Source organism: Triturus cristatus, chromosome 7 (assembly GCF_964204655.1).
Source record: "Triturus cristatus chromosome 7, aTriCri1.1, whole genome shotgun sequence".
NCBI lineage: Eukaryota > Metazoa > Chordata > Amphibia > Caudata > Salamandridae > Triturus > Triturus cristatus.
Window position 1 is genome coordinate 426,374,204 of NC_140590.1, and position 16,940 is coordinate 426,391,143.

At 35.5% G+C, this 16,940-nt stretch overlaps 1 protein-coding gene across 2 annotated transcripts in view; it reads right to left on the reverse strand.

Moving 5' to 3' along the window:
* Window positions 1-16,940, reverse strand: part of LOC146809860 (serine/threonine-protein kinase SBK1-like) — a 118,306-nt gene that overhangs the window by 18,152 nt on the left and 83,214 nt on the right. For both annotated transcript variants that reach the window (XM_085614394.1, XM_085614393.1), the window contains exons 2-3: window positions 5,323-5,546; window positions 3,400-3,602 (exon numbers count right to left, since the gene is read on the reverse strand). In XM_085614394.1, the coding sequence (XP_085470520.1) occupies window positions 3,400-3,602; window positions 5,323-5,494 (375 nt within the window). In that variant the 5' untranslated portion in view covers window positions 5,495-5,546. The remainder of the gene's footprint in view (window positions 1-3,399; window positions 3,603-5,322; window positions 5,547-16,940) is intronic.

Genomic DNA, 16,940 nt, shown 5'->3' on the forward strand with positions numbered 1-16,940 from the left:
TTGGCTGTTATGTATATAAAATAACACGAAAAGTAGGTCAATTGGTTTATTGAATCCCTATGTGAAAGGTCTAATATGTATCATAATCTTCCAATAAAGTAAACTTACGTGTTCTTAAAAAGTCAAATTAACTCCAAATTCTGATATTATCAACGTAGCAGTCATGTGCAGAATGTACCGTCTTCAACAGAAAGGGAGGCTTTCCAACTCCACTATACGAAGTAGGAAAAGGATATATAGAGAGAGAGATGCGAGGGGGAACGGACAGAGAAAATTATAAACAAATTGGTTGATTGTATAATATAGTATCCTAGAATGAACTATACATTGCCCTACCTGTGTTGCTGTGTTTTCAATAATAGTGCCGAAACCACATAAGTCATAAAAATTAGGCAATTATCGATAGTCTTCAAAATACCAGATACCACAGTAAGACTGGTATTGAGGTTAAAACTAGTAGTCCATGTGCAAAAAAGAGTTATTAAATACAAAAGCACCAGGTACAAAATGATAGATTGAATGTCTCACTATGGTGTGAGAAAGTCAGTCATACACAGTATCCCTGTAACTAGTTACACCATGTAATGGTCAGTGAAGCAATATGACTGCTTGAAGAGGAAGGATCTCTTCGTTCTGAAATACAAAGATCAGGTAAGTAAATACTGTTTTACACAAAAACTAACCTCATTGGGTTATTACAGCTGCATTCCAATAGTTTATAGAACTCGATTTAGTAGGTCTCATGCAGGCCATGATATGTTTCAGTGAAAAAGCGTAACCTAAATGAGACAGGGACATCAACCGCTATCCGACTGTATGTCCATTCCTCGTTAAATATGGGGAGAGGAGAATTCTATTGGAATAGTGTGTCTATAGTACAGACGACGAGGAACTGACCTGTGTTTTGATCGTCTTTGTTGTGTAAAGTCGAGTGCCTGGATCAGTTTGTGCCTACTTTATTTGAACGGACTACAACTTCCGGAGTAAGATGCAAAAATTGAAAATGGACCAGACGTATGTGCAAATAGTTACGATTCAGAACAAATTCCATCAGGCTCGGCTGTCAAAGCCGGTGCCCATCTTAAGTAGGTACTTGAATAAGTCAGATTGAGAAGAGAAACAGAGTCAGGCACCCCTGGGCAAGGGTTGGAGAGACAGTATGCAGATGTTTTTTAAATTCATTCAATTTTTACAATTATTGCTATGGAATACATTATGTGAATTCATTTGTTATTAGCTATATATAAGATCAACATGTCCAGTCTATCATTAAGCAAAGCATATATATCAATTACAAAGTCAATACATGCCTTTCTTAAGTATATAACATTCCATCTTTATAGTAAAAAGAAAATATATAGTGTTATACAGGTATTTCATCTGTGAAGAAGTGTGACCTAGTCAAGGCCTATTTCAGAAACAACATGAGCCCAGCATAGTAAAGACACATTGGCTATATCCCAATCAGTTCAGTATCCTGTTCACATGGGTTGCTCTGTGCCTGTACTATTCCATGAAACCGGATGTTAGTCATGGCCATGGAAGAGTGAGTTGTGTTGAAATGTACAGCTAGTGGATAATCTGTGCTGGTATTCTGAATAGCCCTGATGTGTTTTCGGATTCGCTCTTTTTAGTGTTTGAGAGTGTATATAAGTCCACAGTGACATTTTATACAATAAACGACAAACCTGGACTTACAGTTGATGAATTGTCATACGTGATGTGTGGTAGGCTTATTGTATTGAAACTGTGTTAACTTGTTATAAGCGAATGGAAAGACACTACATTGGGTGCATTTGTAAAAGCCATGCGTTCTGTTTGATAACCAGGATGGATCTTGTTTTTTGGGCATTAGGTAGGTAGGACAAAGTATGTTTCTAAGGGTTGTACCCCTGCTATATGTGACCTTCAGTTTATTTCATGACTGATTTGTCCAGTCTTGATATTTGCCAGTGTTTATATAAGATCTTGTAGATAGCATGGCTTTGTGCACTGTATCTGGTGATAAAGGTCAGCTTCCTGTACTTGTGTTTTTTGTATTTACCATCCCTGTTCCTTAGTAGTGTCTGTTGCGGTGTAGAGAGTATTTTGATTCTTGCTTGGTTCAGAACCTCTGTGAATATCCCCTACTGCTGAAGCATTGTTCCAATTCTTCAAGTTTTGTGCGAAAGACCGAGTCTTAACTACAGTTTCTCCTGATCCACGTTATCTCACCCAATCTAAGTATATTAATAAACTTTGCCCAGGAGGCTAGTTGAAAACCTGAATGTCATTAGGGGTTGCTCAGGGAAATATGGCATTAAATTAAAAAGTCTGCATATGCCACAACCAATTTATTCAAAGTCCCATCTGTGACAGGCTACTGTGTGTAGATAACAGGCTAAGTCAGACAGCAGTCTTCTTCCCTCAGTCTGCACATGTGTGCACATGTCTTCCTATGTAACCAGAGCAGAGCCACTTACCCAGCGGCGCAGCAGTATGATTGATTTTAAAATGCAGGCACTGGCCGGTATCAATAACATCCATTTTAGTAGAAGCTTACATTAGGTGCGACTACATTTTGATATCTTACTTATAGAAGAGACTCCAGAATAGAAAAAATCAGAGGGGACTATGCGGGTCAGAAACTTCTTCCTAACAGATTAACTGTGCGTGACCATGCATTACATACGGTGGGAATTCATGGCAACACTATGACTATCAATAACATAATGGTGGGCTATCGTGTGCAGTATTAAAGCTTTCTTCAGAACGTTCCAGACATCCCTGACATAATAGTTATCCATCCTTGACATATTGTGGGCATTACTGACTTTGGTTTGGCTATCAATGCCACCATGGTAGTCAATCCATGATATATCTTGGACATTTTCAACAACATTTTAGCTGCCCTCTGCCTTACTATGGCCATTGTTGACTTAATGCTGCATTCCCTGACATATGTCTGTCTATGTCTGGCATAATTAGTGATAATAATCTCTGTCTACATGAAGGATTAACATGATATTTGATAATGATGATAAATAGGATTTAGAGGTTGCTGCTGTCCATGTGTGACAGCAGTATGTATTGTTGCTTAGTGTAAAGGATGAGCAGATGTTTGGGGTCCAAACCTGTATATACTAAAAATGCTTTGCCTAACCCACCTGCGAGGATCCCACAGAACCAAAGAAGATGACTATCTACATGGCTTGAAAATGTTTGTCAAACAGTTGCAGTTACAGTGCATGGAAACAATTACATTTTTTATTTTTATCCCATCCATTATTCTAATTAACTGTTTGGTTTGATATGGGAATTGATTGTTCTTATGTAAAGTATGTGTTTAATTTAATTAGTGCCAAAGTTTGACTTAAAGCACAAAATAAGCTCTTCAATACCTATTCATGTGATGCTTACCTGGGGTGGTATGATATCAAACAGGTCCCCAGCTGCTGCATACTCCTGTGCAAAGACATAGTGTTCATCTGTTTCAAATGCTATATCATACATGCCGATGATGTATGGGCAGGCAGAGAGGTATCGTGAAATACAATACTCTTGGAGAAAACTCTTCTGTTTTGTTGTTTTCTTTCTTAGAAACTTTAAAGCCATCTTTGTACCTTTGATAAAAGCAAACAAACACTTGATGATAGTAAACTGTGTATTTATTCAGTTTTTTAGATTTTACAGAAAAAAACTAAATATACATTTATTAAAGATACAACATAAAAGTGTTTCATTGAATTTCAATAATTGGGAAAAATGTTGCTTTTCATAGACCAAATTTTCTTATAATGATGTTAATAATCATATGTGCATTCCAATAGTAGAAGCAACCTCATACAGCCATTATGCCTACACATGACTCTGAATCTGTTATCAATGTGATTGCCTTCTATGTTTTTAACCAGTCTCTAGAAAAAATCTGAATTTTTTCCTATCTATTGGTGAAAGATTAAAATACAAACTGTTTCACTGCTCAGGCATTTAAAAGGATTGTGTCTTCAGTAAGGCTGCCTTTGGTAATGTTTGATAGCATTGTGGGAGATGTAGTTATTCGATCTTTCATTTCCTTTTCAATATTAATCAAGCAAGAAAATGTTGAGCAATTTTTAATGAGATAATCACTTTTTATTTTAACAATTGGTACAGTTAGTTATCTTTTCTCTGAGGTAATATCCTGACATCATGACAAGTCACGTTTATTAAAGTTCTTCAAATTAACTTAACCTTGATTGATGGTGCTGAATTGCAGCATTTTGTTTGAAAGACCTACTATACTTGGAGAGTTGATGAGCAAAGGTGATCAAAATGAAGATTAGAAAGTTGTTTATGAAATATGATATGAATTCCCTATTTGAAGGATAGAAGGCAGATGCAGATAGTGTACATTTGTAAAAAACCCACATTAGAAATAAATCTTTTGACCTTTCTTATAGAAATTATTTAGAGTTCATTTATAGAAAATTTTAATTTGTTCATCTTTTTGATTTTTAAGTCACAGCCAAACCTTGCTCTGTACATGGTTAAAATTATATCACTTTAGGTGCTTCTTAATGCTATTGAGGGTGGCACATATTCCATGCAATTATAGTGTTTGTGTGGAAAATCGAATGGCAAAGTAGGGTCAATGTAAGTGTGAAGATGCTTTTTGGATGACAGTTCACATATTTTGCTACCCCGCTTCGAATTCAAATAAACTATTTCTAGAATACTTAGGGGTCAAATAATCAAGTATTCAGGTTTCTCTTTATGATATAATCTGATCCTGTAACTCTAGCTGTTGACTGCTTATTTTCTAATAACATTTTATGTACTTTCAAGGTGGATACTGAAATGTCAATGGGTTATTATGGTTGTGCCTGAGGTAAACCTTGTTTTAATGTTTGTAATTAAAATTGTGGACTGAAATGGTGCAAAAGCACAAGTACCTGTTCCAGTAAGGTACCAGGTATTTGGGAGAATTGAAAGTTAGCACCATCTAATGAATACCCCAAAAATGTGCTCTTAGAAAAATTGACATATTTTCTGCAATTAGACAGAATCTTTGCATCATGTAGAAAATTAAGATTTCTGTGAGGTAGAAACACATTAAATACTAATAAGAAAATAGATGGTTTGCACATTGCATATAGTATATAGCAACACACACTCACATTGTAGTCCAGTTAAATAAATCTAAAAGTCAGTAAGAAGCACCCAAACCAGTGAAGCAAAATGTTGTAATGGGCTGTACATGTGGCCTGGGATTTCATGTCAGGCAATAATTAATAAAGAAAAAATATAAATAAAATTATAGGTTAATACGCCATTTGTACCACACCAGATGCCATTCCTTACCTCTGGTTTTGTGGATGACTAGATCCACCCTGCCATAGGTTCCCTTTCCAAGCTCTCTTATCACTTCATAATATTTATTAATTTCAAGCTTTTCCATATGTTTTGCTGTTAGTATCTGAAGCTCATTCAGAACATCCATTGGTCCTCTTGTCTGGAGCGATGAAAAGTTCATTATAGACTTCTATTCACAGTATTTGGTCAAGATGTACACGTTCAGTATTTACCTACAGTATTGAGAATGGAAGGTTATAATTTTGAAATCATGTTCACATTATAACATATTTAGTAACATTAAATACAGAAATGAAGACTGCGAGATTAATGTTCTAATATCCAACAAATATTGAAAATTGGTTAGGAACAGTGCTTAATTTCTGCCGGTGGTTGCAGGTGTTGTGCATCAACACCCATTTCTAGGGTCTGGAACTTTTATTTCATTATAACACTTTGGCCAGAAGCCAGACAGAAAATAGATTAATTAGAAAAGGAGGAAAAAAAAGACAGCAAACCTACCACAAAGGGAACAGGTTTTGGCAAATTCGATGTGTCTCATCTGTAAGAGCTATTGGCTTTGGCAATGTTTTGTAGCCATGCTGTACAGCAGAGCAGATGCTTTGTAGTGTGGTGAAAACAATTTTTTAAAAAGTGACATGATTCAGCCAGCGCTAATGCTTTTTTTAAAATAAAAGTGCATTAGCGCTGGGTGCATAATAGTTAATTTTCTTTTAATTATTTTAAATCGTGCTGCACAGCAGCCATGCTGCTATACAGCAGGGCTACAAATCATTACCAAAGTCAGCGATGTCCATGCTGCATAGCATTAACAAAAGGTATTGGCGGAGCCAATAGTACAAAGAGTTAGAGCTATTGCCTCAGCCGATTCTTGTTGAGTCTCAGCACAACACCCCTGTAATTCTGAGCAAATCAGTTAATCTCCCTATGCGTAAAAAAGATAAGAAATCTGCCATTTGAAAATAAATCCTAACACATAGAGAAAGCAATTGCGTCCATATCCATGTCTTAGTGAAAATGTATTTGGAAATAGATAACATCTGTTGTCACAACAAACACAGATTACATCTGTTGGCACAATAAACATACATTTCAAATGAGAAAATGGCTTCTTTGCATGAGGCATAGTAAAACATAGCTACAAATGGTAAAATGCTCAACAAGTAGCGCCTCATTCACAGCGTGATCCGTGGAAGGACAGCACTCGAGCTCAAGTAATAAGTACTTGGTTCATGCTCCAGCGGAAAGAAGCAGAAGCGAGGTTAGCATGTGCTGGCCAATTAGGAGGCAGACAGCAGCAAATAGGAGTGACAATGAAGCCAACTAATGTTACGCAATAAGGGAGCTGCACGCTCCCTGTTAAATACAATATCTCTGGTAAGCAAGAGCTCATTCAGTGCATGCGTTGTCGCAGGCCAGACCTAAACCACACGGTTGGGCCAACGCAGAAGATGGCCACTTCACCTGGGAGCTCCTTGTCGTGGCGGGGAAGTTTTCTCTGAGGAAATTGTTGCCTGCTATCTAACTTCTCTGCAATGAGGTAATCCTTGCCTTGGAAAGCTTACAGGCAAGTGGGATGCCCTTTCCCATTCTCTGAGTGCTTCCTTTCTCTGACAGTGTGGAGGTGTCTCTGCTTTCTCTACATCGTGAGATGCAGCAGCTATTTTGAATATCCTCAGTGCTTCTGAGTCGGAACACTATTCCTCACAATGATGATAAATTCATTACGAGGAAGAAAGTTTTTCTTTCAAAAACTTTTATTGCCTGCAATTTCGTATGAAGCACTGAGCTAACACCTTCTAACATTTCTAGGTCCACCATGCCTTCACCTACTCTGAGACCACAGAATATTACCTCCACTGATAAGCGGGCAAACAAGACCCTCTCTCTCCTTTAAAGTCATAGTCACCTATCTCATTGGAACTCTTGCTTGAAGAAATTAGCACCCTGCGCCCCTTTGTAGAGGATACCAATCTTCGCATACAACATTTGGATGACAAATGGTCTAATATGGATGCAAGAGTCTCTATGATGGAACAATGAATTAGAGATGGACAGGATGAAACTCATAAGATAGCTACCTTGGAGAACTAAGTGGCTCAATTAAAACTTCAGATGGCGGACTTGGAAAACAGAAACAGGCGAAACATTCTTAAACTTTAAGGGTTTCCTGAAGGAATCAAAGCCACAGATCCACTATATTTTTCAACAACTTTCTTGCCCCAACTAGTTGACTTGCCACCTTCCACAGTTATCATTATTCAAAGAGCACATTGACTTGTCCAGTGCCCTCACGCACCACATACCAGCACTAAACCTTGTGGAATCATTGTTTTATTTAGTGGAATTTACTGATCTTCTGAAAATCCGTTATGCAGCACAGACTAAAAAGCAACTATTCTGGTCAGGAAAGAAAATCTTCCTTACTCAAAATGTCTCAAGGGCAACAGCTAACAGGAGGAAATAATTTCTAGACCTCCCCCTACAACTTCGTGTAATGGGTGCTCAATATGGTCTGCTTTGTCCGTGTTCCTGCTAAGTCAATTTGCAAGATAAAAATGCTACTTATGAAAATCCTATCAACCTCAAAAATTGTCTAAGACTTTATTCCTCCAATACTATGGATGTTACAGGTCCTTTTAAGTGTTAATATGATGTTTTGCCTTATGGGTTGCTGATGTTTTATTTATTTCATTCTCATTTAGTCATGGTTTAGCAGTATTATAATCTTTTTACTCATTTCTGGTTTGTTCAATGTTGTCTTTTATTACCTTTTTTCTCATGTGCAGGTGTACTACTCATCCTTGTCTCTTCATATGTGCATTAATTGACCCTGTAGATACACCTTATTCCCCTACGGTATCATCTTCACCTTGTGCTGTTACCATCCAATCCTTATTCACTCTTTCTCCACCATGTTTTCTTTTCTGTCTTTTCCTTTTTTATTGATTTCTCCGTTTCAATTTATTTTCAAACATTGTTGTTCTTTGCTCATAATGAACACCTCATGGATTATACTGCTGCTACTGTTTGTAACATGCAGAGTAATCTCATTGAATCTCAAAGCATCTATTAATCCTATAAAAGTACAAAATAAAATATCCCCTTGGAATCAAAAAGTATCACCACAAAATAAAACCACCACTCACTTGCATCTACACATATGTTAGTCATTCATATATACCACCAAGAAAGAAATTTCACATCATAGGCTTTAATTAAAATTTAAAAAAATCTTTGTATAAAACTCATGTTACTTCATTTGTACACAAAAAGCAGATACTATATATAAAAAAATCTCCCTATAGAAAATTCTAATTTTTAATCCCCCTAACACAGAATACAATTTGAAACACACTTAAAATAAAAACACAAGCGATACAATAAAATGGACCCCAACTCACAACAGGGAGTACCCTAATGCACAGTATGTAAAATTCTGTTGCATATACTGATCCAATAACAAGCAGCAAGTCTGAGTCCTGATGAACGTTAATTAATTCATCACAGTTTCTATTCGTGATTGGATCCAGTTAAACCTATAAACCTATAACTTATAAAAGGACAGAGAGTTTTGTCCTATCTAACAAAATATGATCCCGATTTGTTTTTGCTTGAAGAATCTCATATTACACAACTTGAAGATTTAAAACTCAAACGTGGTTCGATGAGTACAGTTCTAACATCATCGACTCCTCATAAAAGAAATGCTGTAATTATTCTGTGGCACAAAAAGCTACAATTTATCTCAAGTAACAGATAATGAAGGTAGATGGATTACTGTTAAATTCCTCCTGAATAACGCATACTTAACAGCTTTTAATGTTTATGCTCCCACACAAAGTAAATGTAATTTTTGCCCTGATGTCTCTAAACATGGTTTGCAATTTAATGATAAATATTTTAATACAAGAGTCAATTATGACCAGATTATGGATCCATTTCTTGATCGTCATTCCACAGTGAAATTCATACCATTGATAATGCATAAACAATTTTGCTCCACCATTACTCAAAGACACTTGGTTAGCTCCTGAACACTTTGTAATCCCGTTTCAAGAGAATATTCTTTCTTTTTCCCTACACATGGCTCACTACCTAGGTTAGGCCATATTTCTCTTAGTAAATCTCTCTCCCAAATAATATTAAGTCTTACAATGGTACTCCTTTGATTTCTCACCATGCTCCGGTGATTACAAGTTTTCATTCCAGTCCAGTCCAATCCAAATTGAGTAGGTGAAAATTAAATAACTTTTTACTGCAAGAGTCTCTCTTTTTTTCACATTTCTCTCCTTCGTTATAATTCTTTTTATTATTCATGATGATTCTGAGATTTCACCTCAACTTCTTTGGGACACATTTAAAGTGACTACATGCGGTTTTATCATTGATTTTGGCATCAGAAAAAAGAGAAACTTTGATAGAGAGCATAAATCCTTATTAGCCACAATCAAATGACTAGAACATTAATGCTACACATCTAAGTCTGCTGCTGGCTTAAAGGAACTTATATGAGCCAAACTACATTTTAATGAACACTCTACAAATAATGCATCTTCCATATTACTATGGTGATCGCAATAACATTGGCAATCTATTAGCTAATTATCTTAAAATTAGGAAACAGCACAATCCCATTGATTCTTTATGTAATTCCAAAGATTATCGTATCTTTAAAGATAATGATATACTGACTAATTTGTAAAATATTATCAAACTCTGTATACTTCAGAAATTATCCCAAAATCTTCAAGCATGGATCCCTGTTTAGATGATATTCCTAAACCTGTAACAATGCTTTTAATTTTCCTCTTCCTGATGATAACATTTCTTTACCAGAGATTGCTAACATACTTAATGCACTCAAGAGGGGTAAAACCACTGGTCCGGATGGGTTCACAACATAATTTGTTCTTAATTTCTTAAATATTTTGCTGCAGAGATTATTATAATAATTTTTTTTCTCTCCATTACCTACGTGGCTACAGGTACATTTCAAGAAGCCATTATCTGGTTTATTCACAAGGAAGGAAAGGATTTCATGTACTGTAAAAATTACAAACCAGTTTCTCTTGTACACATAGATTAAAATGTTTTGCTAAATTTCTGGCCCTACAAATGGCTTCCTTTCTAATCACCTTATTAAGGAAAGAACAATTGGGTTTTATACAAGGAAGACTTGCCTCAGATAACCTTAGATTATTTTTTAATGTCCGTAATGAAACTTTCCTTCTTCACTATCCATTAGCAGCCATAACAGTAGATTGAGAGAAAGCATTTGATAGGACTGACCAGAACTTTATGCTAAAATCTTCAGCTTGACATAGCCTTGGCTCGAAAATTATGTCGCATATTTCCATACTGTATGTCTCCCCAAAAGCGTCAGTTTTGGGAAATGTTCCCCTTATTCCTCCCTTCAAAGGTGGGTTCGTCAAAGATGTCGATTTTCCCCATTATTATTTGTTCTGGCTCTCGAGCCTTTTCTTTACCATAATCGAAATAATCCCTCAATAACTGATTTTCATTATAATGATAATAAATTTAAATTATCAGCTTATGCAGATAACATTATTTTCTATATCTCAGATCCCCATACTTCCATTCCAACTTTACTTAAAGGAATGTCTAATTTTTCCTCAATGTTAGGTTATAAAAATAATGCCAATAAGACTGAAATACTCCCCTGCAATAAATTCTCCTTAAAAATGTAACTGACTTTCAATGGAACCCTTCAAACATTAAATATTTGGGAAAATGGTTTTCACCCACTATTAGTGATTGAATTTAGATTGACCTCAAGGAAGGTTTGACAAAAGTTAAATCATTTATTCCATCCTGAAATACCTTTTTTCTTTTTCGGAAGCGGTCATCTTGACCTGATTAAAATGATCAGCCCTATTTTATTATTATATTTCTTCTGCATAATCCCTGTAAATGTCCCCTCCATTTATTTTTTAGAAAGATTGATTCTCTCTTTTCTAATTGTTTTTGTGGAGACAGAATATTCCAGAATCTCTATAGCAAGATTTAAGAAACCTAACTAGAAAGACGGTATCAATTTTCCACATTTCTCCTTCTATCAGCGTATGGTTCACAGAAGCCTCTTTATGGATGTCCTAAGCTCCTTTCCCATGTTTTCCCAATCTGACTTAATATTGAAAAATCTTTTTTAACCCTTTTTCGGCTCGAGAGGTGATTTCTTTCCCCTCCCTTTCTTATATTGTATCTTCGCCCCTGTTAAACATACTTGCTGGTTGTTAAAACCTTAATGTTCCCGAACTGTCTTCAAATGTACTGTATTTGTGAAATTATCTTTATTCTATAGTAGGTTTATTAAATTAAATAATAGATCATTACATTGGAAATACCACATCTTTCCCACTCTTTCAGAAAACTTTGAACTGTCCGAATTCATTCCAAAAGAACTTCTTCAGTTTAATGAATATTGTGTTGGTAGCTTTTTATTCATTAGAGGATACATTACCTCCTACTTCAGCTTCTTTAGAACCTCCATGCTTATTAGATTCATTTTATAAAGCCTCCCTCATATTTAAATTTTTTTTCTCTACAAAGATTTCTCAATCTAAATCCATGATAGAACTTCTCTGAATATATGATATGAAATGTCTCTGGTCTGTTGCACTCTGGGATAAATGATGCGGCACCGAATAAAATTATGTTTAGCAAGTGAGTTTTACCCCATTTTAAATCCTGAGAACTGCATTTCTTTTCTCACGGGTACCAGTGGGCAATTTAGTGACACAAGCACTGACAGTGCATTTATACACGTTTTCACCGTTTTTTTCTTCCCTTTTCTCACATCTGAGAATTTCAAAAAAGCACACACTTATTTCTTTTGGTCAAGAAAGTTACCGATGATGATAAAGTGGGCGAGCTAGTAAGTACCAACCAGCAAGCCCCCCTTGGTGATAATACCATGAGGGACTTTCTGACCTTTCTCACATTTTTTTCATAAACTCTGTGTGGACACAAATCTCTTTTTTATGTGGAATGTGGTGTATTGATATTCTTTTCTTGGAATTGAACAATCAGACAAACAGGTTAGTGACAGTGAGCATTTCCTGCGAGGAAGTTTAAAAATGTCTTTAAAACTCCTCAGGTGTCCTTAAAATATAGTTCATTGTTCAGAACTAGTCAGGTCTTTTTGTGCTTGTATACCATTGAGTGGGGGGCGGCCTGACTGTTTATCCCCTGGTGCTCCTTTTGTGTTTCTCATATATTCAGCCTAACAGTAATCTCATGCATATGTTATTTTGGATCCCGAACACTGTAACTTGTTGGCATAGAGTTTGGTCTCAAATCAAAGCAATTCTCCATTTTCACAAACCAATTCAATTTTAACCATTTTCTGGGGGGTTTAGATGATATCACCAATTCCATTGTTCATTGAAATAAGTTGTTAGATTTATTGTTGGTTTAAGCTTTTCAACAAATAACTACTGATTCGAAATTGTCTTCTAATATTTCATACAAAGCATTGTGGTATAATGTATGTCATCATCATAGACTCAACAGGGCCTTTGTGCCTCATTCTCTTCCATTAATACAAAAGGACCTATTTTGATTATGCGTTTTCTGGATAACTGTTGTACGAGTACTTTAAATACTATTTCAGTATTATCAGGAAATGTTAAGCCTCCATGAATGTTGATTTATCTGTTGTTTTCTTTTTCTTTCCCAGCAGTTTTCTATTGCATAATAGTTATAATCATTTTATAAGTGTAATGGTTTTCATTTTAATTAATATTTGATGCATTTATTTCTTTAGTAGTCCTATATAACCCCTCCTCGTTTGCCCTTACTCTTCATAAACTAAAATAGTTAAAAGCTTATTTTCTTGATAACAGAATTTTCTGAATGTTTGGTACTTTTTTCTTTCACTTTCTCTATCCATTGTAATTTTAGATTATTCATAAAGACATTTTGCTCTTTATATCTTAATGTTTATGTTTTTGTTGATTAATAAAGCTTTTCAAGCAAAACATTAATAAAAAGCTTGGGTAATGGAGAATCTGCAAGTGTGAGATAAAGAAACAAGAAGTAGAGTACAAAAAAGAGGCATGCGCATGAGATGGAATCAATAAGAGGTAGTCTAGTTACTAAGCAACCTTAGCATTCAGCAAGTTTGGTATTCAGCAGGATTGGCAGTGGGCCTGTGTACTTGTTTATTATTTTAGAGATCAGGAGCTGAGAATATTGTGAAATAGTATTCTTTCATGGGTATTAGGTGCAAATTTGTTTTATAGACGTCAAACAGAAAATCACAGTCAGTTTGTACAACCTCACAACATTTATATCTAATAAATACCAGACATAACAATGTAACATTGATGAGTAACAACACATAGCTTAAAAAAGAAATAATGTCAATGTTGAGGTGTTAAGTAATATCACCAGTGATGCCATCAATGCCATTTGTGATTTCATCTTTCACATCATGGGCGTGGGTATAGTTTCTGTATTTAAGCACACAAGACAAGTGTCAGAGGTTTTTCAGTTTTATTTTGCAACCATCACTTTATTTCATATATATTTTTGAGCAGATGTGTTTTTTAAACATATGTTAATGTGTAATGACCATAACGCACCTTGACATCACTCTATAGTTATGGTTCAGCCATAATTTGCAGTGAAAAGAAAAATTCCTTATAACTTTGTACCACATGGACAAATTTTCATGAAGCATGCAAATCCATTAACTCATACAACTAAAGGTTCGGCATGCCTAGTTATGTGAATATTCCTGCATGGGAAAAAAGTTAAGGAGGCTGGAAAAATGTATGTTTTCCCATTTTAGCTCCTGTATGGAATTATGTTAAAAGATAAAGCAAAAACCACTAAACAGATTTACACCAACCAAAGCATGAAAGTAGTACTTTACTCAGAAATAGTGCTTTTTTGATCTGGTTTGAATCTGTTTAGTAGTTTTGAGAAATGTGCATTTAGAAAAGTGCTGGGGCTGGATTTATTTTTGTACTTCTTGTAAGTTGCAAAGGCCTTTGTTAATTTGCTTATATCTTTAGCACTGTTTGACAAATTTGATCACAGATTACTTTTGTTGTTTTTGAATTTGTACATATTCATATAGTGGGAAGAAAGTGTTAATATGCTAAAAAGTCTGGAACTTTCTGATGCGTGTGCACAAATATTTCCAGAAGTTAGGAAGGATTAGTTTTTTTATTGGTGTGTCAAACTGTGTGCTAATACATGTTGTGGGGACACAGCCAAAGGGGGGGTGGGGTTTAATAAAAGTTTAATTTACTTATTACTTTGATGCTGTTTGATCAAACTGTGGTACATGTCTAAAGTAGTTATGAAGTAATGCCCAATGAAGGTATTTTAGGTTTGCTAAAGATGCAAAGATAAACGGGGGGCAAAACTTATTTTGATTGAGGCACCTTTTGATGGATCTGCACAAAATTTGCCAGGGACTTATCATGGATTATGAGTGACAAAAGTGTTCATTTGCTGATAATATTGGTACTATGGATTAATCTGCAGAATCTTAAAAGGTTTGATATTTGACTGGCATATTAGTCTTTTAGCAAACAATGAATCGCTTATAACTTTAACACTCTTGAGAGAATCTACATTAAATGTGGAAAACAGTTAGTAAGTTAAACTCAGGTATTTCAAGATGTTTTGCATATCCAATGGGGAGTGGAGTTAAAGATAGTGTCAAAAAACATTTGATTTACTAATAACTTTGGCACTGCCTGATGCAACTGCCTGAAATTTGGCAGCGACTTAGGATGTTTAGCCTACGCTTGTTTTTCCTAATTTCTTAATTCATTTCCTAATCAGGACCATCAAAGGGAAGAGGAATTTAAATAGGGAGCACAAGAAGTGTTTATCTTCTATTGAATGTGGCACTGTTTGATAAATACACACACGATTTGGCAGACTTTTAGCAGGCTTAGTTTACTGATTGGTATGCCCGAATTTGAGCAGCACCATTTGGGGGACAATGGAAGGGCAACTAGAGTTCATTCATTAATAACTTTGACGCTGTAAAATAAATTTGGATACAATTTTGCAGCTAGAAATGTAAGCTTGTTACAAAGCCAGGCACGTCCTGCAATCAAACTCCATTGCACACAGCCGAAGGTGGTTGGGCCAGGAGCTGGCTGGAGGCTGTGCATAGTACAGAATTAGGCACATGGCAGGCCATCAGTGGGTGTTGGGTGGCTATGGCAAGTTGGAAGCAGGACCCCCTGAACATGACCAAAAAGGGTGTGCAGCAGAGATTCAAAATTAAGTAGATCATAAAAAACATACATTTGTCAGGTATGGTTATCAACACAAAAACACATCATAACTTGTAGTACCACCTCTCATATTATGTTGTTATCTGGAAAAATGTTTATGTATGTCTGTGCTGTTGGTAAATTGGTATCTTGAGTATGGAGGGTTATATGAGTTATGGCATGTGTTGTGTGTGTTGCTAGCCACAACTTGTGAATTTCAGTGATTTATTGCATTTGTGCAAGTCCCTTAACCGCTTAACTTGTTTTTTGCAGTGACTATAGAAAAGTAACTTGATTTGATTGTAGTGTCGATGGTACCAGAATGTCTACAGACGTCTGTTCCTATACTCCAAAAGAGAGAAAAATGAGTGCACTGCTGTAACCAAGTACTTCGCTTCAGATGACACACATTCTGTACGTTATGATACGTGCCATTGAAAAGTTCTGGTGATAGCTTAACCATGAGGCCAAAGTCATAGTGATTTATGAATGTCACTATAATGCAGTACCATGAACTACTTTGAATCAAGGGGACATTCCGTGGGTGATGTACTAAAAATGGCATGAAATTTTATGAGAGAGGCCCCTCACATCAAAGGGACAGGGCTCTATGTAGAAAGTAACATGAATTCAGTACTCCTCTTCATCTCAAACCTAACCAAACACTGCCAATCATGCAATTCCAATCTCAATCACATTTTGGATGTACTTCTAGAGCCCACATTCAATTATAGTACCACAAACAAACGAATCATATAAATGATATGGTAGACAGGCCTTTGTGAAAAAAAGGTATGATTCCTTGAAGCAGGGGTGAAGTTTGCGCAAAATTTGCTTTCCTTTAAAACATTTCATAATATGAATTGGTGCAACACTCTATGGCACACATACGAAGTAGGAGAAGTATTGAGCTATATCAAAGCATGGTTGTTTTACTTCCAGTACAAAACCTATGCTTAACTAAATTATGCAGTTATGGATGAATATATATATATATATATATATATATATATATATATATATATATATATATATATATATATATATATATATATATACATAAATATATATATATATATCCAAAGTATGCAAAAGTCTCGTAAATACGCTCTCAGGAAGGAAAGGCAAACACAATAGTCCCAGTAACCAGTTTAATGTATATATTCACTGAAAAAACCATGGGTTTCACACATGTTATAGTTAGGAATTAGCATTTAAAAAACCTTAGAAATTCAATGAAAAAACCAAAGGTTTCACACATGTTATAGTTAGCTGGACATTTCACTCGTAAAAAACCAATGAAATTCCCCCGTTATAGTTAGTTCAGCTAACTATAAC